The sequence below is a fragment of the Numida meleagris genome, chromosome 8 (assembly GCF_002078875.1).
Source record: "Numida meleagris isolate 19003 breed g44 Domestic line chromosome 8, NumMel1.0, whole genome shotgun sequence".
NCBI lineage: Eukaryota > Metazoa > Chordata > Aves > Galliformes > Numididae > Numida > Numida meleagris.
Genome location: NC_034416.1, coordinates 13940555 through 13962843, shown reverse-complemented (window position 1 = coordinate 13962843; position 22289 = coordinate 13940555). Strand labels below are relative to the sequence as shown.

The 22289-nt window shown below is 43.9% G+C and overlaps 3 protein-coding genes across 5 annotated transcripts in view; 1 reads left to right on the top strand and 2 right to left on the bottom strand.

The window, feature by feature from the left end:
* The window catches only part of LOC110403345 (basic salivary proline-rich protein 2-like), a 66039-nt gene extending 60235 nt beyond the window's left edge, over positions 1 to 5804 (bottom strand). Inside the window, exon 1 of the mRNA XM_021406463.1 lies at positions 5712 to 5804. Coding sequence (XP_021262138.1) covers positions 5712 to 5804 — 93 coding nt within the window. The remainder of the gene's footprint in view (positions 1 to 5711) is intronic.
* NXT2 (nuclear transport factor 2 like export factor 2) overlaps positions 1 to 14534 on the top strand; it is a 74172-nt gene extending 59638 nt beyond the window's left edge. Inside the window, exons 1-4 of one of the 3 annotated variants that reach the window (XM_021405745.1) lie at positions 5878 to 6130; positions 9220 to 9306; positions 10209 to 10353; positions 11252 to 14534. In XM_021405745.1, coding sequence (XP_021261420.1) covers positions 9289 to 9306; positions 10209 to 10353; positions 11252 to 11430 — 342 coding nt within the window. In that variant the 5' untranslated portion in view covers positions 5878 to 6130; positions 9220 to 9288 and the 3' untranslated portion in view covers positions 11431 to 14534. Of the gene's footprint in view, positions 1 to 5877; positions 6232 to 9219; positions 9307 to 10208; positions 10354 to 11251 lie in introns of those variants that run through there. The other 2 variants (XM_021405747.1, XM_021405746.1) reach the window with 2 other exon arrangements.
* Positions 17471 to 22246, bottom strand: KCNE5 (potassium voltage-gated channel subfamily E regulatory subunit 5). Its single transcript, XM_021405748.1, has one exon. It carries the CDS (start codon positions 19111 to 19113, stop codon positions 18802 to 18804), a length of 312 nt encoding a protein of 103 aa, XP_021261423.1. The 5' UTR covers positions 19114 to 22246; the 3' UTR covers positions 17471 to 18801.

Below are 22289 nucleotides of genomic sequence, written 5' to 3'. Positions count from 1 at the left end.
GTCCATCGTAATACAAATATATTCACCTAGCTTTTACTTACATATGGCTGGATTTTTGTAAGAGCTCATGTACCATTTCATTACCTAATGAGATGGATAGGATTTTAAAATTTCTTCTGTCAACTGTGGTGACACTTTGAACTGGCCTGTTCCGATTTTTTTATCCCCCCTGGGAGTGCTTTGATATGGGTTACGTTCAAATAGTTATTTGTAATTGATCTCTCTATATCCCAGTGGGTCTGCCCAGTTCAATATATAGCGAGACCTGTTTTTCTTTAGAAAACAAGAGGGTTGTTTACTGGGATAAGAGTAATTACATTCTACTGGTTCTGGTATGACAGGAATTTGAAGTGGAGCAGTGCATAGTCCAGAGTCCTCCTGGGACTGTAACAAACACAAGTTCTGCCTGTGTCTATCCAGAGAAATATTTCTTTTTTTGCTCAGAATGAACTGGCCAAACCAGCCCTTCTTAACTTTGCTGTGGTTTAATAAATCCAAAATCCTGCTTTAGCAGTACTTTTTTATCCAGCATATAGGTCAAAGTGTGAATGTGCCGAGCACCTGAGACCTACTCCAAGTTCTCACTGAAATCAATGGATCCATTTGTTGAGATCTCATTCAGTTCTTGCTCAGGCAAAACACTGAGTTGTGATCCAACTTGGTAGGCATCACATCAAGCACAGCCTGTCTGGATTTGGCTAGTGTCAGTTGCTTCTCTTGTTATAAGAGGTAGTTCCTTGAACTTATCTACAGACAGCTACAATTACTTATGCATTTTGATAACTTTAACAAAAGTTTGGAGTACCATGTTTCAAAAGAATCATTCATTGTTCAGAAAGATTCAAGGTCGTAGAGAACAGCACGCCTTTGTGATGCATGAGAGCCTTTAAACATACTGCTTTACCAACTCTAAGGCTGAAGTGCTGCGTGAATCACTGACCTTGAGGGAATCCTTCTGCTAAACATTGCTGTACCTGCTAAATCTTTTTTAGAGCTGTAATTGGACATTGTTAACAAGGATGCTGTATGTGGCATTCTATCAAGGAAGGCTGATAAACCATTCTAAATGAGAAAGTGAACCTACCAGTTTAATTTTAATCGCTGACATTGGTCATGGATCACTGCTTGGTCTCTGTTTTTTTATTTCAGTAGAATAGTTATTGTAATTTGCAAGAATGCTGCCTTCTGCTTCCTCCTGAATTTGCCCTTCAGCATGCATGTGTTGCAGTAGCATTTTGAACTTGCTGAGTTCAAGTGTGTTTATGATTTGAGTAATATTACACATATTCTTCAAATCAAGAAATTAAAAAGCATTGCAGTTTGTTGTCCTTTTTTAATAGAGGATATGCTATTTCAAATTTTGTCAGCATTAATTATGTAATTTTAAAGGCAAATGAATTACAAACCATGAAAAATACAAACACATTAACCTAAGAGTATTTACAAAACTAAGGACTGTTCATTTTACTGGGGGCAATTAGGACCTATTGACCTCACCTTAGCATGTTCCTGAAGTCACTGCAGAATACTCACCATTTTCTGTGTCACGGTACAAGGTTAGTTTGCGAAGTAGCCTTGCACTATGCAGTCTGGCTTCATTTTTGCATAGACGCTAATGCATAATATCTTCATGTGAGGGTATTATGGGAAAAATAAATTCTGCATTCATTCTGTGGTCATTATTCACCTAGTATCAAAATATCTTACAATAAAAATTATTTTGTTCAATGATTCTGAGATCATCCAGAACTTTGTTACCACTTTTAATTAACAGAGTATCAACTGATGGAAAAAAAAAAATCAACAACTGGCATAACACAGATGGCTGAATACATTTTTGTAAACTTTTAATTATCATTAATTATGATATTTTGAGTAAATTTGACTGAAGTTACAAAGCAGTCACCTCTAAAAGCTACTTCGTAACTCCACACAGGTATTTGTGCTATATGCATGTCATCCTATTTGCCAGTTACTTGTGAGTAGTTTTAATTCATTGTCCTCAGTATGAGCTATTTGGGAAGCTTTCCAACAAAAAAATGATTTTAATGGTTAGTACTATTGACTGCAGAATGAAAAATACCCCATATGTCTAATCCATCTCACAGTTGTAATAGCTGATCCCAGCTACTTCTACAGTTCCACTTTTTGCCACTGATTGGGTCTGTAAGATCCCAGCTAACTCTCTTCCATATGGTAAGTACAGTTGCATATTCTAGGAACCATCATCAGATATATTTTGGTGAGTCATCTTGCTGTAAACTGCTTGACCTCCGCAGGCAGTTCAGCATCATTGTTGGTGAATCATCGTGGCATTTGTACCTTATACATTCTTTCCAGAACAGAAAAGGTTGGGGCGCGTGGTTGGGTTGGCTGGAGGTACTGGAGTGGAAATAAAGGCTGAGAAACTGTTAGGAATATAACTGGGCCTTTGAAGAGAAATTATGGATTATACTTGGTTATTACTTGAACTAAATCCAAATGCATATTTAGGGGATATTTGGACAATATACAGTAGGGACAGAAAATGGAAATTGTGTCTGCCCACACTAGTGTAACACATAAACACCCTAATTAAAGGCTTGCTCAAGGAAAAGTACCTAAAGGAGGAGTCCTTGGGATGATTTAGATGCAGTATTTTGTTTCCTTTGCAGACAATACTTCCTAAGCAAAGAAAATGTATTTTCAGGAAGTCACATTTAGTTGAGTGTTCTGGCAGTCTGACTTCGGTTAATCATCAAAAATCCCAGCAAAAATACTACAAACCTATCTAATGTCTGAGTTGAATAAAAAAGTGAGAGATGATAAGCAGAGTTTTGCTATTCTACTGACATAACTTGGATTGGTACTTGGACTTGTACAGTTAAAATATTTCATATTAAAAGTATTTAGCTGCTTCCAAGTACAATAATTCTAGAATGAATCAGCAAAATCTCAAGAGTTTAAGGAAATCACATTGTAGAAGAATTGTTTACTAGCAAGGCTCTTTACCTCCACATGATTCTTGGCTCTTTTGAAGAACTAATAGATTTGTGAAGCATAACTTCTCCCTAAGTAACCATGTTGAGTCTGCTCTAATATGTCATGTTTATTCAAGTATCTACCTTTTCTGTTCTTTATTATAGTTTCTACCAATTTTCATAGGGCAAACATCAGATTTACTGGTTCATTGTTCTTGGAGCTCTTCATAGAAAATCAGACTCAAATTTGCAACTTTCTATTCCTTGAGGTCAGAGCCTATTGTAAATTACAGATTAAATGCCATCATGGTTACATGCGCATAAATTGGCACACAACTTGACAATTAATTACTATTTGTTTTATGGATTTGTTCTAAAACCTTTTGTACTGACATTTCACTTTATGACATATCCTCCATTTCATTCCCTTTTAAGAAAGGTTGTAATATAAGATACTTTATAAACTCCTTCATGTTGATCAAAGACATGAAGAGTTTGTTTAATTTTCTACTACAGCCTTGTATTCTTTTGGTGCATACTGTTCACTCGTTGGCCTTGCAGATTTTCTGGCAGAACTTCTTGCTTTTGATGTGTTTGAAAAAGGATTTCATTCATAGTGTTTCTGCCTTAGTAAAATGTTTCTCAGAACTATTTTGATTTGCCTTGCTTCCTTGTTAAATCTCACTAGCCAAACTTTACGTTTTTCCACCTACGTTCATTTGGAAACTATTTCATTTTTTGGAGGATGTCTCTGTGCTTCTAACTTTCTATTGTTGGCTTGTTATTAAGTATTCTGGACCCTTTTGATCTTTCCAGAAGTATTTCTTTAAGTGATATTCATTTGTTCTGAGTACCTCTTATTTCTAATGTGCCTTTAAGGAGTTTCCATACTGCCTGGAAGCATTTTACATTTCTTGCTGCTGCTTTTACTTTTTAAATATTGTAGTGGTGGATTTCTGTTTCTTGTTCTCTGCGTAGACTGAAATACATTTTGTCCACTGTGTGCTGCTCTCACAGTAATGTCTCACATGCAGCTTGGTGTTAGGGAAAGAATTTTCATCTTGCTTCCCCCAATTAGATGGTCCCAACAAGAACTCCTTCCTCTAAAATGATATCCAGAATTTTGTGTCATCTTTAGAAGAAGTCGAGAATGAATTTCACACCCGTGTTTTTTAGTGCGTCTATCACTTGACACGTTACTTTGCCAAGTAATGACTGGTGCTAAGGCAGGCAGGCAGCAGCATAGAGAAGCTCCCAGTTTTCCACCCCCCTAGCTTGCAGTGGAAAGTCTGCAGTGAATCCTGCTGGAGAAGCAGGATTCTGATGAACTGTTCCCAAAAATACCTAGAGTGATTGCACTGTGTAAAGTATTTGTAAAAGAAAAAAAAAGCACATCTGTAGACAAAAATCCTGACCTGACAGAAAGAACGTTTTTTGAACGAATTAGCTACTTCAGTTTTTACTATTTCTGGTTTTATTCTTTCTACATTACTTATTTTGTTGGAGCAGACATTGATAAATAAGAGTTTAAAAAATCTTTTTCTCAGATTCTTAATTCAGTGTGTTTGAAAGATGGAGAACTGCACATAGTCTGCCAGCAGGGAGGCTTTTGCTAAGCCTGTTCCCCATCCAGGCTCCACAGGTGCATATGAGTAAATGAGGAGGTAATGCAAATAAGTATTTGTCACAGCTCTTTTGTTTTGTGCAGGCAATTCACAGTCTCTGTAATAACACAAATGTAATTCCTTTGCTCCATTGGGATTTATAGTGGTCATTTCCTACAAATTCAACCCATAGAAAATGAACATGGCATTGTACTTTTCAGACACTCTGTCATCCGTATGAAGAAAATAAACAGGAAATAGAGAATGAAGATAACTGATAGGGGTGACTCTTAGTTTTACACCAATATCTCCAATGTAGCAAAGATGTTTACATGGTGAAGATAAAAGATTAGGATTGCAGTTTTTGGTTCTGCAGTTGTCTCCCTTTGTGACCCAGAACAAACATAGCATTCCAACGCCTTGCTTTTCTTTTTGGAAATTGATAATACCTCTATTTTATATGAGAGAGATATCATGAAGCACTTTTATTAATTTGAAGCAAAGAAGTAACGTGGTGATGTAGTGACACGGTGACAGACTTGAGATTTCAAACGGGAAGACATTTGAACTTTTCTGTTAAGCAATCTTCAGGGAGCAGATGTTAATTCAGCGGGTCATGTCGTTTCTCAGCATTACAACTCCTACACACCAATGACAAATGAGTACACAGCTGACACTGCTGGACGTGATTCAATCTACCAAAGGGCACGGCCTCAGATGCCCTGACCCAAATTCCCCATCCTCTCCCCAGCAGTCACTGCCTGGAGTGAGAGGTGCGCAGAGGGGAGCAGATCTGAAACAGGTGGAAAAACAGAGGCGAAGTGCTTGCACAGTGACCTGTTTTCACATCCGCAGTCCTCTAGCCACGCTGAGGCAGCTATGGGCACGCTGTCCGAGAGCAGTGGCAGCTGGTGATCAAGTCACACACGCGTGCAGCTTCGCCCCAGTTGCTGCCGGTACGTGTATGGCACCTTGGCCCCTGCTTGTGTTCAAAACTGGAAATACAGATCACACTATTATCTATCATTATCCACCTGCAGAGAAGCATCTAGGTCTTCCTGAACATTTTCGTAACTCTGAAATGTGCTGACGTACCCAAACTCACTTTTTCTTCTTTTTTTTTCAATGTACAAAAGCAGTGACATACGTTTTCCCGTGGTGTAGGCAGTGTGGTGAGGCTGCCTGAGGTGCGGGCTGCCTCGCTCAGCACGCGGGCAGCGCTGCTCCGTGACACCGACATTAGCGCTACCAGAAACACGGAAAAGATCACCAAATTAACCACAACTGCCACAACAGAACCATTTCATTCTTGCCATGCTCTAAGCTAATCTGCGCTTGATCTGCGTTCTGTCCTTCACGACAGTCAGACGGCTGTTGCTTGCAGAAGCAGGAGGGACGGGCCGGGGTCTCGAACCAGCAGCCCTAAAGGCAGCGAGCGGCGGGCCGGAAAGGCTCTGGCGGAGCGCGGCCGGAAGTGGCGGCCGTTGATAGCAGCGTACTTCCGCCGCCCGCCTCGCGCCGGGAGGGGCCCGCCGCGCCTGCTGCCGCCTCATGGCCGCCTCCGTGGTGAGTCCTCGCACCCCTCGCCGCGCCAGGGAGAGCCTGGGCTGGGGATGGGGCTCGGTCGTCGCGGCGGGGCTGCCGCGGCGGAGCGGGAGGAGCCGCCGGTGAGGGCCGAGGTTGTGAGGCGGGGAACTGCGGCCTCGCACGGAGGCGGCCCGAAGGGGAGCGCGGGTCCGCACGGCCTTCTCCGTCCTGGGCCCGGGCCTGGCCGCCGCGCTTCGGGAGATGGGGGGATCCCCGCATGGGGCGGGCGGTGACGAGTGGAAGAGGGGGATGGCGGGAAGCTGCTCCGGGCGGGCGGTCTCTGCACCTCAGCGGCTCGCGGTGCCCGCGCGGCGCTGGCTGCCCTCGGCCAGAGGCCGGCTCCTCCCCCGCGCCCGTCCCGCCCTCACCGTGGGCTCGCGGGATTCGGGGCCCGCAGCACCTCTCTGCAGAGCCCTGCGGCCGCCTGAGGCTCTATGCTCGAGGCCGTGGGGTCGCGTGTCATAGGTGTCTGAGTGGGCTGAAGGGCCAAGGGCCCTGAGTAGTTGGTGGAGGATGAAAGGGGAAGCTAACATTTGGGAATTGTCTTCAGAGTCTTCAAAAAAGATAGTAATTCGAGTACCACATTCTTGTTAAATGCTGAGAAGAAAGATTCATCTGTGAGGTGGTTAGACATTGGAACGCTGTAAGGAACTGAAATCTCCATTCTCAGAGATGTTCAAAACATGACTGGAGCTAGGACTCCAAGCAGCCAGGCCTAACTTGGAAACTAGATCAGACCTCAGAGCTGGCCTTTGAGCAAGAGGCCAGATCAGATGCCCTGTGGAGGTTTTGAAGTATGTATCAGGGCTACGGTTAAAAAAAACCTGTCCTGAGTATCAAAACTTATACAGCTTATTTCCATTTGATGTAAATCCCTGTTAAGTCCTTGGAGGCTTTCAGGGCGAGGGTGGATAAGGCCTGGGCAACCTGATCTGGCTGTGGTGTCCCTGTTCATTGCAGCGAAGTTGGACTAGATGGCCTTCAGAGGTGGTTTCCAACTGTAAGGATTCTGTGGTTTTACATTACAGGTTTCCTAACTGCTCTTTGCTGTGCCCAGGTGTTTCTCTGTTGGTCTCCATCACACTCGTTCTGTGTGTGCAGTGACTAACTGGCAGTATGCTTGGCTGCTGGTTAGAAAGCGTGTGTGTGCAAATGCGTGCTGATGGAGTGATAACAGCCATCTGTCCCAGAGAACTAACCAGCCAAGTTATGATTACTGCTTCCCAGTGGGTGTTCTGACACTCCTTATCTCGCAGTGCCAGTTTCTGTTGACACTTGCCGAAATATGGCATATTGAAGACTGCTACGTCACTTTGGCTTGACAATTGGCCTCTGGGTTCAAAAACTGTTGGAGGAGATGGGAAGGTGAAGAACAGTGTCGTGTCCTTGCACAGGGAATTTTAAAATATAGTAACGTGAGACAATTTTTCCCTGTAGAGTAAGCGGAGATTATTTGATATACTGGTAAATATTTTGCAGTATGGAAATTTCTCCAAGCAAAAGTGTTTCTTGGGGTAATACAGCAGGAACTGGTGGTAGTTTTGGTATGTATTCATTTAAGACCACCGAGAAAAATTTTGATGTACTGATTGAATTGTGAATATTGAGAATATAATATTGAAGTAGAAGAATGAGAAATGATAATGTTTTAAACAAAACATCATTACAAAACCAAATGAAAGATTATAAGTAGGTTGCTCTGTAAGTAGTGCCTCCTATGTGTTTTCGTGGAAACTACAACATATACAAAGAGCACAATAACACTATATGATAAAACAGGCTTTCAGCTGCAAAACGTTCTTTTCCAGCACAGTCACCACCATTAGGTATGCTTTTTCACTAGTGATGAATGAGAGCCTGCATGCTGAGATTGTAAACATCTGCGCCAGCGGAGGTCACTGTCAGCGCTGCTGAAATGCACCACCCGCCCCTGACTGTGCTCACACCCACTGCTTGGTCTCCAGAAACAGTCAGCAAGCGTCGATGAGTGTCCATAGGTGTCATTTTTTCTATATGGAGGAATTCAGTTCCACCCCTTTACTTCATCCGCCCTTCCATGTCAGACCCCATGCTGTCAGACTGCCCCTCTGCTGCCATCTGTCACACGGCAACAAAACGTAATGGGATATTGGTGGGAAGATTCACCCTCTACTGCCATGCCACCACCATCCGCCTCTGATGTTGTGGGCCAACATAACAAAGTAGGAAACATTGCTTCTGGAGTAGTCTTTGTAGATCTGTAGGGAGGAAATTGAGATATTGCTGTTCAGAGTCTATAAGAGATCAAGGGCCAAACAGGTGAACAAACTGAGTTAATTACCAAATGAGATCCCAGTGCAGCAATGTGACAACAGATGCTGGTACCTTTGGATGAGTAAAAAAGATGTGAGAAGTGCTTAGTTCTTAATTGTGGATGTGGCACTGGAATGATTAATACTAGAATGTGTGATACTCTCTCTCCCTACTATATGTCCAATTAGAACTATTATTACTTTTTACATATATCTATGAGTGCTTCTATATATGTGTGTGTGTATGTCTCTCTCTTTCTATAGAGATACTTTGGAATACCCGTATGAATTTGGTTTAAAAAAGTCAAGTGAGGTGGTAATGTGATGGGGCTCTTGTTCATTTTCAGCAACGTGTGGGATAAATTTTGTTCCTGTACTTCAGAACAGCCATCATAGAAAGCAACAGCTCTTTTCACTGAACACTTGTGTGTTCACAACACTTCAACCAGCTGGAGCCCATGTTCCAATGTAACTATTTTCGATTTAAATACAATAAGTAAACCAGCGTTCAGAGATGAGTCCTAAAACTGGCACCTTGCTGGAAGCTGGTATGATACTTCCAGGAAGGAGAAAAGCAGCTTGCAATCAATTTTAGCATTGCTTGACGTCATCTTTCAGCAGGAGTGGAGAATATAGTGATTTTCGTTGCTCACTAGCTGGGGAAACTGCTTAGGTGACTAGTTTGCATAAAATATAAATAATAATACATAATAATTAAATATAAAATTGAAAAAATACTTAAGCTTTTTCTTTTTTTTTTTTTTTTTTCCTCTCCAGGATTTCAAAACCTATGTGGATCTAGCCTGAAGAGCTGCAGAAGAATTTGTCAATATTTATTATGAGACAATGGATAAAAGAAGAAGGGTATGTACCTATTTTGCCAATACTTTGAACTATTTTGAATAGTTTCATGTGCTTTTCTAGCTACCATTACACTTGAAATTACTTGAAGTACTTACACTTGAAGTTGGTTACTGTGAATTACATTGGAGCAGAGATCTCAGCTTGGCCTCCTAGGCTGCCCTGTAGAGGATTGTTTTGTATTACTGCACTGCATCATCCTGAAGGGGGCCCTCTCTGTTCTTCAGTATAGTAGTTCAGTTCGTATCCAGATACGTGTTAGAGGTACAGGATTTGCTACCTGACCTCTGAGGTATAGTGCATTATAATTGTACTTTTTAAAAATGTAGACAAACATGAAAGTATCAGCAGTTGCATATTACTGCTTAGTCATATTGTGCTCAAGCAGGATAGGCACAGATGTAGCAACAGCTTGCACGAGAGGTAGTCGCCCATAAGCTACAGCTTATGAAATACTGGGGAGGTTCTGGCCTGCTGCTGCAGATAATTGTCCTCTTGCATGGTTCCACTGTTCCCGGTCTTGTTTTTTTACCTGAAATCACACTTTCTGACTAGTGGTGTTCCATGCGTGTGCACGTAAAATCAGTGATGAGCTTATTCTGCAAAGGTAGTGCTTTCCTTTCGTCAGCAAACAGTTCAGTTATATCACTAGCTTTGTTAAAGGAATGTCATCAGTATTTAAATTTAGAGGCACGAGTCACGTTGCAAGTTATAAAGCAAAATATGCTTCTGTTTCAGTTCTTAGTCAGGAGTGCTAATTTTTAGAAGTTAATAATTGAGGAGGGCATTTCCTCAAGGAACAGAAGTAATCAGTAATACAAAACATTCTTTCAGCTCCTGTGTTGAGATGTTGTGCACCGTATGTGCTTACCCTTTTTCCCAAATGTGTGTCTGTAATCCCTCAGGCTTTGACCAGGCTGTATTTGGACAAAGCAACACTGATTTGGAATGGTAACGCGGTGTCTGGGCAAGAAGCGCTGAATGAGTTTTTTGAAATGTTGCCATCCAGCGAATTCCAGGTTAATGTGTTGGACTGCCAGCCTGTTCATGGTAAGCTTCTATTACTATTTATTTATTGAATCATTTTATAACTATTGATAGAGAAATACAACTATAGCAGTGCTCAGTATTTCTCTAGGGACTGTCTTATTAGAGAAAATATTAAGGGTTGGAAGGTAAAGCCGTGCATAAATAAAGCACAAATCAAGAGGTGCAGCAACTCCACATTATACCTCGTGTCTGAGGAAATGTTTTTTTGTTAAGATCACGTTCAGATGTGTTGCATTTTCATATATTGGAAAGGTTGGGCTTAACAGATTACGTTGTCCTTGACAGTGCGTGAGAGTCAAGAGACCTCTGCTGTAGCCTCTGGTACTGCCATGCAATAGAATGTGGGACAAGTCATTAATCTGTATGTGCTCTGGCTTCTTTACATCTTGAATAATGTGAAGTTCATTTGATTTCTAATTAGCAATTGCCAAAGAAATGCTTACATAATTGAGAAGTTAATAAATGACTTCTAAGGGATATTTCTGGAGTATAAGTAAGGCAAAAGCCTGTGGTCAAGCATGCTTGCTTTCCTCTGCTGTAAAAGGATACAAGCTCTAATAGAGTAGGGAGAGGAGAATGTGTATGTAACTTGCTGGATACATATACATATTAAACAAAGAGAGCTTTTCCTAAACAAAAATAAAGGGTTTTTTTATAGTGCTCTCAAATGAACAACGTTAGATGGAAATATAAAACCCATTTAAACGTGCTGCTGGTGAGTGAATACACCATTGTCTATATGGAAATGATGCAAGAAAGCTGTATTTCTCATGGACATGTAACCAACTGCTAGCCTGTAAATAGTGTAACAGAATTGAATAAAATACATACATTTCCTACTTCTTTCACCTGTTAGTCTTTGTTTGGGTTGTTTTCTTTGTTTTTTCTTCTTGTGAAGAGCAAGCTACTCAAAGCCAGACAACAGTCCTCGTGGTGACTTGTGGGACAGTAAAATTTGATGGCAACAAGCAGCGCTACTTCAACCAGAACTTCTTGCTGACAGCACAAGCCACATCTAACAGCACAGTATGGAAGATTGCAAGTGACTGTTTCCGCTTTCAGGACTGGGCCAACTAGTGAGGATCAGCTATGGAAGTGACCTCTCATTCCACGTCATGAAGCTAGCTGTTCAGTTGGCCACTCTCTGAGCGTGGGCTGTGCTCAATCTTCGTGTTGCATCTGTCATTATGGAAGGTCTGCGGATGTCTCAGGCTCAATCCCAATGGCCATGGCTTTAATAATAAACAATCTGAAAATGTAACGGGTTGCTCATGTTAGTTGAACCTAATGAAATGCTGAAGGAGTTGAACCTAAGGAAATGCTGAAGGTAATGAGCTGTGTTGAAATCATTCCTAAAATGCCTTACGTGCAGCTGTGCTGCCACTTACGGACTTTTTGTATGTAATGCAGAAACTTTGTTTGAACACAAAATTCTCTTATTGTATAATTCTGACCAAACATGTAACTGCTTCAACTTGAAAAGGCCTGTTTTTACAGTAGCATCTTACCTCTTTTGAAGAAGATGCATGTGACGTGTGTATAGAATTCTCAAAGCTACCTGCTCCTGGTTGTAAGAGGCTTGTGAGGATGGGCGATTATTTCTGCTCTTTGTGAAAGTTGCAAATACAGCCTGTGAGCGTATAATCTCTCAAGTAGTCCGTTAGAAAGCTAGTGGTACCTTCACTGATATCAAAGGACTGCATCTTGTCAGGTTTCCTTTTGACTTAAGCATCTCAGAATTTGGTTGTGGTTAATTTATATTGATCCATATATAGGGAATACTGAATAACTCAGAACTCCAGTGCCAACAACTCTTGTCAGAAGCGTGTCAAGGACTTCAGCCACAGTTTTTCTTTTGAAGTCTTGTAATGGAAGAAGTAGGTCAGTAACATCATTTCTGTCTGCTTTTACTGTCAATTCTGTCTCTGTGAAGGATGGCATATTCTTCCCATCTAAAGTCTGCAATTTTTGAATCCCTGTTATCTTTTCAGGAAATATTGTAATAAAAAAAAAAGACACTAAAGGTGTGTATTACTGTGAAGCCTTCAATTTTTCTCTTCAGCAGTGCTATTCAGAACAGGTTCTTTGATTACTGTTAACTTAGAAAAAGCAGCTCTGAACACAAGTACCATCTTCCTTGCCTGCAGGTTTTTACAGTTTTGATGTTTCTATAACATTTCCCTTATTTATTCATTCTATTGTATTTTTTTTTTCTTGCTTTAAAACTACAGCAGCTTTCATAGAATAGTTATTGATTGCAGGCTAGAAGATTGCCCATCTTAACTTGGGAACTTATAAAGTAAATCTGAATATAAATGCTTTTATACAGTTATATGTGATAGTACACTTGCTAATGAAAACACATGAGGGGAAATTGTTACGGCTGTTGCAGTGACAGCAGCAGCAATTAGGACTGCAGCTCACTTAGTTTTCTTACATACATTGGAAAACTGTGAAAATGAGCAGTATCTAACTTGTATAAAATACTTGTGGTTGGCGTAATATTATCCTACAGTTAATGGGATACTTAGGTGAAATGAGTGGCTTTATGTCATTTAAAGGTACTCTTTACATCAGTAAGTTGAAATTGGTAACCTGACTTACTTCAGGAGCTGCTGCTATAGTGAGCGGTTTCTGAAGCTACTGGGTAACTATTTGTTTTCAAGCTGATGAACACTTGGTTTCTGCAAACAATGTAAAAAATCCAGAACTGAAAATTGTAAATATTGTAAATGCATTGTCATATCTGTATGTAGTGAAGAAAGGGTTGCTTTATTTAATTACTGTTTGTTCTTAACAGAATACGCGAGGTTCATATATTTGCGTTTCTTCTATGAGTTTGAGAAGAGAGCCCTCAGTTTGCCTGTTTCTCATATAGCACTGTTGAACTGTGACACTAGTGTGCTGTGCTTTTCTTGTTTGTTCTTCATTACAGTGGTAGTGTTACAGTCTGCTTACGTACACCAAACAGGTTTTGTCTCTTGAAATTTAGTGATGGGTGCACCTGTAGCATTTACTTTTAAACTCTGAATGCGTTTACCAGGACACACACTTACACTTACACCCGATAAGCTTGTTTTGGGAGTAAATACTTATTGGATATTTTGATCCGAGTTCTAATTTGTATACTAATTTTGAAGCGCTTTTCTATGCAGAGTGGGAGATTTTTGAATATCTGAGACAATGTTTCAATCGTTTTATTCCTAGTGATTATTTTCATGCTATTTAAATATACATTGCTTTTAAATCTGACTTCTGCAATTTATATTAAAAAAAAAAGACCTACCTGATATGTTACTTAGGAGGCTTCCTATCTAGCTGTTCAGACCCAGTTTATACTCTTATTTAGTAAGATGTGAAGTTGGAATTGGACTTGGTGTGCATATGGGGATATTGGGAGGAAAATTTATTAGAGATGAATTGCCTTAGCGTAGGGGGAAGTACCAGCTGTGCGCTATTTACAGACAAAAAAATCTCTTTCAAAGAAGCTGGATAAGTTAGGGATGCTGCAGCTTGTTACCACTTCTGTGGTGAAGTTAACAGAAGAAAACATACAACTGCTTTTTTATTCCATTAAGTACCAGTCTGTGCTGGTTTAATGTTCCCTCTTGCTGACTGTGGTGTAATACCTGAAGTTTACGCCAGGAATCTGTGAAGTGAGCATGGTTATGCTCTGAACTGTAACCAGGAGCTAATACTAGCTCAGTTTTGCTTCATCCCAAGTCAGTAATGTTCAGTCAAACAGTGAAACAAAGCCAGGTGAAGAGCTGAGTGCTTCCGCATGCTAAGCTGTGGCAGCTGAAGTCTTGACAGATATTCTGTTTTGTGTGTATTCCCTGTATTGTCTCTATAAGTCACTGTTCTTAATGTCGCTTTGTTATTCTACCATACTGCAGTTAAATTGACCTAAAATACTTGTACTGTTTCTTGGAATAGAGAAAAGTGATTTGTTCTCCTGATGCAAATGACACTTTTGATATGCAAACATTTCATTACCCTGACTGGGAAAAAGCACACTATAAAAGAAATGCTGTTTTATCAGCACTTGAGTATATTTTGTAAGTTTACAAAGTTGTTTAAAGACCTCTTGTAAGATTCCATTTTTAAAAGAGTAAGCCCCTTTTTTTTCCTTAAGGCATTTTCATAGTTTGTTCTTAAGATATTAAAAGTTCGGGAAATAATTCATGGCTTCCTTATCTTTACTGCTTGTGTTCTAGATATGAGGTATGTGTTCTGATTGTTGCAGTTGGTGCTGGGACACTGCAGAACAGGCTATGTGTCAGAAGAAAAGTTATTTGGAGTAATAAGTAATCCTATAGCAAATGCCTCACCAGAAGCACTGTGAAGCAGTAACTGGTATTGAACTGGCCAGAGCATCAGCCTCAGATTGATGTTTCCTTCTATGGGAACGTTAGGTCACGGCCTGAAGCAATGACAGCACCTGGTGCAGGGGCATAGCCAGCCCTGGGAGCACAGGTGGAAGCAATTCACCAGTGCGACCAGAAGGTGTCAGCCCGGGGTCCATCCCTCCCTAACCTCATTTAAGGGCTGGCAGCCGCAAGGGAAGCAGCTCTGCTTGGAGACCACCTCCTTCAGAGTGCTGGGTGGGCCCTGGTGCTCAGGAAGGGGTAAGTGATTCCTTCTTTGTTACCTGCTTGGGTCTGCTCAACTTCTTGGGTGCTCTGAAACTGATTGCTGTTGCCTGTCCTTACATCCTATAAAATTGACTGACGTTTTGACTGCTGTCCAACAAATATTTGGATGATGCCAAACAAAACTTGTTTCAGAATTTTGGATTGTAAATATAAAAATATTTACAATCTGAGAACATATTGTTGTGCCTCTGCTCTTTCTGTGCTGAGAAGAAACAAAACATCTGAATAAGGAATGGTCCATGTGGTAATTCACATGCCTCATTCACTTCATTTTGCTGTTGATGTTAAATGACTGATGATCACTTAGTGTGGATAGCTTTCAGTTGCTGGTAATGAAGGTAATGCAGGGTCGGTGTCTGTGCAGATACGGGCATTGTTCTAGAAGCAAGTAATGCTAAATGTACTGTAATGTTCTTGCTGTGTTTGAAGGTGTAGCTTTCAGGGAGACTTTGCAAATAATCACTTTTTTATAATTGTTCTGAAAAGGGCTCTGATAGCTCATGCGGCATAAAGAGCTAGGAATGCTGGGAAAAATAAATCGTGGCTAGGGATAAAACACCAGGTATTTTTGCTTGTACAGCAGAAATGAATGTAGAAACTTGTCTTCCAATATTGCCCTTGGGCTGAAGAATAGTTAAGCCTTTCTAAACAAGCTTCCCCCCACCACCACCCTTGTTCCTAGTGGAAAACAATTAGGTCATTGATAGCTTTAGAAGGTTGGGTTTAGTGATTTGAATTAAGCTAGGTGGCCAGGCCCAGAGACTAGTGGTGAATGGAATCAAATCCAGCTGGTGACCAGACTCTAATGGTGTTTCCCAGGGTCAGTACCGGGGCCGGCCCTGTATAATATCCTTACTGATGATCCTGATGAGGGGATTGAGTGCACCCCTAGTAAGTTTGTGGATGACACCAAGTTGGGAGGAAGTTGGGAGGATCTGCCTGAGAGTAGGAGGGCTCAACAGCAGGATAAGACAGAGGCAGAACCCCCTGGGGTGGAGTGCCTCGACTGCCAGAGCCATGGTGCCACGAGGTCCCTCCTGGGCATGACCTTGAGGCAGCAAGCACCCATTGGTGCATCACAGCAGCTCTTGGCTGTGAGGTCTGTGGGTCTGCACGGCGCAGAGTAGCTCTTCCTCCACCCAGTGCAGAGGCACAGTGTGTACCAAGCCACGGCCCAGCAGGAGTAGGGTGAGGGCTCGGGGGAGCGGCAAGTGGCTGGCGATGCCTGGGGATTTGTTCTTCCCGAGGTCGCCCAGCCTGGTGGGGCTGCAGGCACACTCTGCAGTGGCCCCACGGGGCGGTGTGTGGTGGCTTCTGCTGGGACCAGGATCAGCTCCCAAAAGATGACTCGTTGCTCAAAGCCATAGAAAATGTATGAAGCTTCACTGTTTTTTAAGGTTTCCAACCAGTAGATAACACATTATCTTACATAGACATCTGGTTGAACTGTAACTATAAGGCAGAGTAGATGGACTGATGAAAATTGCAAATTGCTGCAGTTGACCGAGACCTTGTGATTCTTTCAGGTGTTGAAATGTACCAGTAGAACTGCAGATAATTAGAAGTAGGTACTTTGTTAGTTACTTGGCAGGAGGTTTTGTGCCTTACTTATTTGAAATGTTTTCACAGAGGCAGCCCTTTTTTTTAGACAGGATCTAAGTGTAGTATATCACGCATTGTTTTTTGGGGGGTGTTGTGTTATGAAGATTTGTAGTTAGTGGTATTGGTTTGATGCTGATGCAGAGGGACTGCCACAACCATCGTGTGGTAATCTGTGGAAAATAGTAACCGATACGAAATGAAACATATCGAGGGCACATTGAAATGTTGAATGTGTCGAAGCTTTAACATGCGGATGTCCAACTTTTTGGCTTGCCTGGGCCACACTGAGTGAAGAAGGATTGCTTTGGGCTGCATATATCTAGGTCTCTCTGAAAGTAATGCCTCCTCATTATTTTCACAGAAGTGACAACAGATACAAAGAGCACGCTAACTGCCTGATAGAGCAAATTCTCAGCTACAAAGCGCTGTTTTTCATTAGCTATGCATTTTTGCCAACAATGAACAACAGCCTGCATGCTCATCAAAATCTGCACCAGCAGAGATGCACCACTGCCACAACGCACCGCCCCTCATTGTGCTCGCTCCCACTGGTTGGACTCCAGAAACATTCAGCAAGCGTCCATGAATGGCAGTTGACATTCATGGAGGAATTCAGTCCCAGCCCTTCGCTTCATCCCACTTTGTGTCAGACACCATGCTGTCAGGCTGCCCCTCTGCTGCCATCTGTCCCATGGCAACGAAACCTAACAGGACAGTGGTGGAAGGTTCAGCCTCTACTGCTGTACCACCACCGTCCACCTCTGACACTGTGGGCCAATGTCATAAAATAGGAGGCATTATTTTCAGAGCAGCCCACATAAAGTATATACTATTGTCAATGTATATAAGTAACAAACTTATTTTAACTTCTAATAATTTATTGAAATATTTTTTTAAAAGCAACGAAACCATAAAACGAGTGGGATGTGTGACCTTGTGTTTGTGAGACCAGCGCGTCGGGCCGGTTCCGTGGCAGTGGCTGCAGCTCTCGGTGAGCTCTCGTGGTGTTTGTCAGCTTCCTGATGAAGTTCTACTCGTGTGCTTCCTCCTCGAAAATGGTTGCTCACAAATGTGCATGCTGCCAAAAAGGGATGGCATGAACAAGGTGTGATTGTGGATGAGGGATTTCTCTGGTAAGAGGGGGCTTATAAAAGTAAAGACGCCTGGTTGTGTTTTTGAGCTGAATGTCTGGTTGCAGCTCTGTACGTTCCTTTTGAAAATTCCCAGGTAATGTATTTACGTCAACTGAAAATGGAGTTGCAGAGATAAATTGCTGATTCCCGCCGGGCTGCTCAGTGTGACGAGCTGCTGCCATACGGTGCGGGGCTGGGGGCAGGCACAGGACAGACTGTGCCAGGCTGCGTGCGGCATGCGGGCTGCGTCAGTGTGTGCAAGTCTCATACCCAGGAAACTGAGAGAGCCCCTTCCCTATCCTTGCCCAACCCGGCTGAGGTCAGCGGTGGTGGTTAGCGCTGCAGGTCCGCCGTGCTTTCTGAGCTGTTGGTCTGTAATGCCTCGTAGAGGCCGCGGTCCTGCTGGCAGACAGCGTGCCTTCGCTGGGATGAGACTGGAAGGAGTTTGGATGTGTAATAATTCCCTCTTCATTATGGGGGAACATTGGTTGTAGTCAGCTTAATTTTGATTGTGTTGAAGGAACTCCTTGCAGATCTGACTTGACTGAGGCCCCATTGTGGTGATCCCGGTGCAGCGGCTCGTTATGTGCAGCTCCTGTTACTTCAGGGCTTCTGTGTTTGTTTGTTTTTTTAAAAAACAAAAAACCATCCCCTCGTGCAGCTGATGTTCGGCCATTCCCCACAACGTTACAGCAGAGGCAGTGAGATGCAGCAGCTGCCAACTTGAGGAAGAGCTTCAGAACTGTAGTTTTGCTGTCAGAAAGCACGGAGAGGCTGTTAGCATGGCTGCCCGCAGCAACGGCGGTGCGGTCAGAGAACGGTGGAACAGGCACCGAGTTTGAGGAGGGAGGTCTGTAGATCTAAGGATGAGTGATGAGGGGTCTCCGGACGCACGGCAGGACAGGTGTTTATTGCGGAAAGCCAGCCCCAACTACAGGGTAGCGGGACGAGCGCCGTCCGTCGTCCCGGTGCAGGACGCGGCGTGGAGCTGAGCCGCGGCTGGGAGCGGTCCCATAGCGGACCGCGGGTCCGAGCCCTCCCCGCCGCGCTCCGCGGGGTCACAGCGGCCGCTGCTCCTCGGCCGGGCCGCCCTCCTCGGCCGCCTGCCCCGGGCCGCCGCGGCCCCAGTCGCGCTCGATGTAGAGGTGGTAGGGGTCGTGCTTGGACTCCAGCTTCCGCGAGCGGGTGTAGGCTAGGATGAGCCCCCCGGCCAGGCAGCCGTAGAAGATCATGATGAGCAGGATGTACAGCGAGGCGTCGCCCCCAGCCCCGGGCTCAGCGGCGGCCGCGCTGGCGTTGGCTCCGCGGCGCAGCTCCCGCAGCACAGCGCCCAGCAGCGCCCGCAGCCGCCGCGCCTCGCTGCAGTTCATGGCACGGCGGGCAGCGGGGCTGCGCGCAGCCGGAGCGGAGGGTACCCGCTGTGCCCCTGCGGGCTGCGCCGAGCTCGGGGAGTGACGCGCCGATCCGCCCGGAGCTCGGCGATAAATGGTGCGTGCGAGAGGGCTGAGGCTCCGCCCGGAGCCGCGCGGCTCTGCCTCCCTCCCCGCTGCTGCTGTCTGCCTGAGGTCCTCCCTGCAGCGCTGCTACATGGAGCGGAGCGCGGCGGTCGGTGTTCGGGAGGGCCCGTGCCGCAGCCTCGCAGCGTCGGGTCTCATTCAAATGCACATCCTTACTCCAGAAAGGGAAACGTAATCCAATTCCATCTGAAAGGTTCAGCTGGAAGGAGAGCAGCTCTGACAAAGCAGAATTGGACTAATTAAAACAGTAATTATCTGTAGAGACTGTTGCTTGACCTGAAAGGCTCGAAGAGTGCCAAATATCAGTGGGCTGGTGTTGGGCTGCTCCCTGCCTGTGTGCGGCGCAGACTGAGGCTGCAACACAGGCAAGTCCTTCACTGTTTTCTCCCCGGAGCTCTGTGCCCACTGCTGTGGATTTTGAATTCCCATGTGAAGCCCTCACATCTCCCTGTTCCTAGCTGGCCCATCCTGTCACTGTCTGAGCTCAGTGGCTGCCGTGCTCACAGGTGGCTGTGGGGCACAGCCTGTCCATTGGTGGTCAGCTGTGTGTTCCTGCTGTGTGTGAGGGTGCCCTGTTTTGATTTCCTCTGTAGAGCCCTTTTACAAAACCATATCCCTTCAGAGCCACGCTGGGTGAGGGATGTGTGGGCATCTCGCTTCATCAATACCGATGGGAGGCGTGCTGGGTGGTGCCTGAAATAAAGTGGTGTGTGCCTTAGGTTGTCATTTCTGCTGCAAGTAGAAAGAAGGTGCTTGATTTCGTGGTGCGTAACCATTTAGAACTGCAAGAGCAAACGACTGGGTTTGCTTTGACTTGAAGGACAAAAAGTAAAGCAGAGCGGGCAGCTGTGGAGAACAGTGTTCCTATTCTTCATGCCCGCTCCCTGGGGGAGCACCACCAGTAACGAACTGATCCATGGCCAACAGGAAGGGTCGGTTAGATACCACATCTCAAACAAACACAAACCCAGCAACGCTTCCCAGGGCTCGATGAGGTGCCGGCATGGTGCGAGGACTCACTGCAGACACTGCTGGGCTTTGTTCCTACATAGGCTCAGCGGCCTGCTGGCAGCGGTGGTTCAAAATGGGAGAACAAATGGAAAATTTGACAGTTTTTGTGCCGTTCTGTTGTTGGAGCGTTTGCTTCTTTTCTTTAACAGTGTGAGGGCTCTGAGGATCAGTGTGCCCCAGAGCTCGCTTTGTTTGGTTTAATTGGCACTGGCCTCATGTCAAGGCTAACACCTCAAACTAAATGCAGGTTTTGACAGATTACCTGAGGTAATTTGCTGCGTGCTTCATTAGAACACTTTTTTTGGTCAATGTCCACCATAGACCAAGTCTGATTTTCTTCCAAACATCTCTCTTCCCCAGCAGAGGTGCAGCAAGATTCTAGGTGCCGCAGCTCCCAGCAAACAGCAGTGCAGAGGTGAAGCACCCTGCTGCTGCCAGCACTCACTCAAATCAAGTGAAGTGACAGTGAGAGTCCAACAACAAATGTGTTTCAGTGTGGTCAGCTCTGTTCCTCCATGGCTGATGTGACTCCATCATGTTAAATACAAAGAAATAAACCAACCAATGATCCACCGTGCAGCAGCACTGAGTTAACTGGGAAAGCGTTCTGTGCATCAATCCAGGTATCTTCACAGTGCTATCAAATACATGAGTCTAGCCTTCAGCATTCCACATAAGCAGTGACTGCAAGCTTTATGGATTGCATTCTGTAAACCACCTTTGTGGTATTTTATGCAAAAGCAGCACTGGAATGTTGTTGTGTTATTTTTGTTGTCTTTTTTAGTTTCTCATGTTTAAATTTTAGAAATGGAAACTGATTTTCTCATGTAAATAGCACTTAGATAATAGGCAGGCTTCTTAAATACATAAATACATGAGCAGAATTTATTTTTTGATTGCCTGTAGTTGCAGAACATGACTAATCCATCATTAGAGCACGCTGTGGTTACTGGAAGCAGTTGTTCCTGGAGGTGGTGGGGTGTTGGTTTGGTTTTTGACAGAACTGATGAGCCATGATCTCAGCGTGTGTCCTGTGCCATACATACAGCTCACAAAGCGTTTGATGGGAACTGTGGCTCTGTGCGTTGGCTTACCTGGGCTGGCTAAACACCACTTAACCTGCTCTTAAGGGAATAACCATCACTTTCCCTGTTTATGCTAAGCCAATTAAGGGCAGCCTCCTGTTAGGTGCAGCATTACTGCTGCATTGTGTACCGGAAGCGAATCTCTGCCCCCAGGTCTTAGCAGAGGCTCTGTGTTAAAGCTGTCCTTGAAAGGTGTTCATTTAACCTTTGATGCTGTAGAGACTTTAAGTGGTGGTGATCTTGAGCAACAACTTCAGTATTTAATAAGGAATTGTTTAAAAGTTCTGGGTTTATTTTTAAAATGTCCCATGTTCCAACTCCTAAATGACCCTTAGTGTAAGCTTGCTTTTTTGCTTCTCCTTCCTGTCCCCTGGAGACAGCTCTTTTGCCCCTCTGCTGGGATAACTTTGGGTGTAGCTGAGGGTAAGCAGGTTTGTTACAGGCCATTCCTGTGAAGATGACTTTAGACACTTGCTTTCTGAGGAACCTGCAGCTCTTTTCAGCTCTCTAGCACTTTCAGGTTTAGGAAATGGACTGCTGCTCAGTCTTCGGTCCCATATTGCTCACTCTTTCAGTCAAGGTCGGGATTCTCACCTGGAACTATCACATTGTGGTTGTCAAGCTGTGACTTCTGCATTCTAGTTCCTTACTCCTAATGACAAGGATGTCATTCTCACACATACTGTTTCTCGCTTCTCTACAAGCTCTGTCACAAAAGGATTTAGAATTAATTAAGAAGTTCTTACCAAAGTACAAGTATTATATTTGCAAACCATCTCCATGCTACAATTGAAGCAAGCCTAGTGTAATCCCTCCCTCTTTTTCCTCCCTTCTCCAAAAATACCTGAGGAGCTGTGCATGAATTCTTTAGCAGCATATGCTACATCGGGCAGGCCTCCCCTGGGTTGTTCTTTACCTTTGGGTATGTTCTTC

Coding starts and splice junctions, on each gene's coding strand:
- KCNE5 (XM_021405748.1), bottom strand. CDS start 19,113: ATGAACTGCAGCGAGGCGCGGCGGCTGCGGGCGCTGCTGGGCGCTGTG.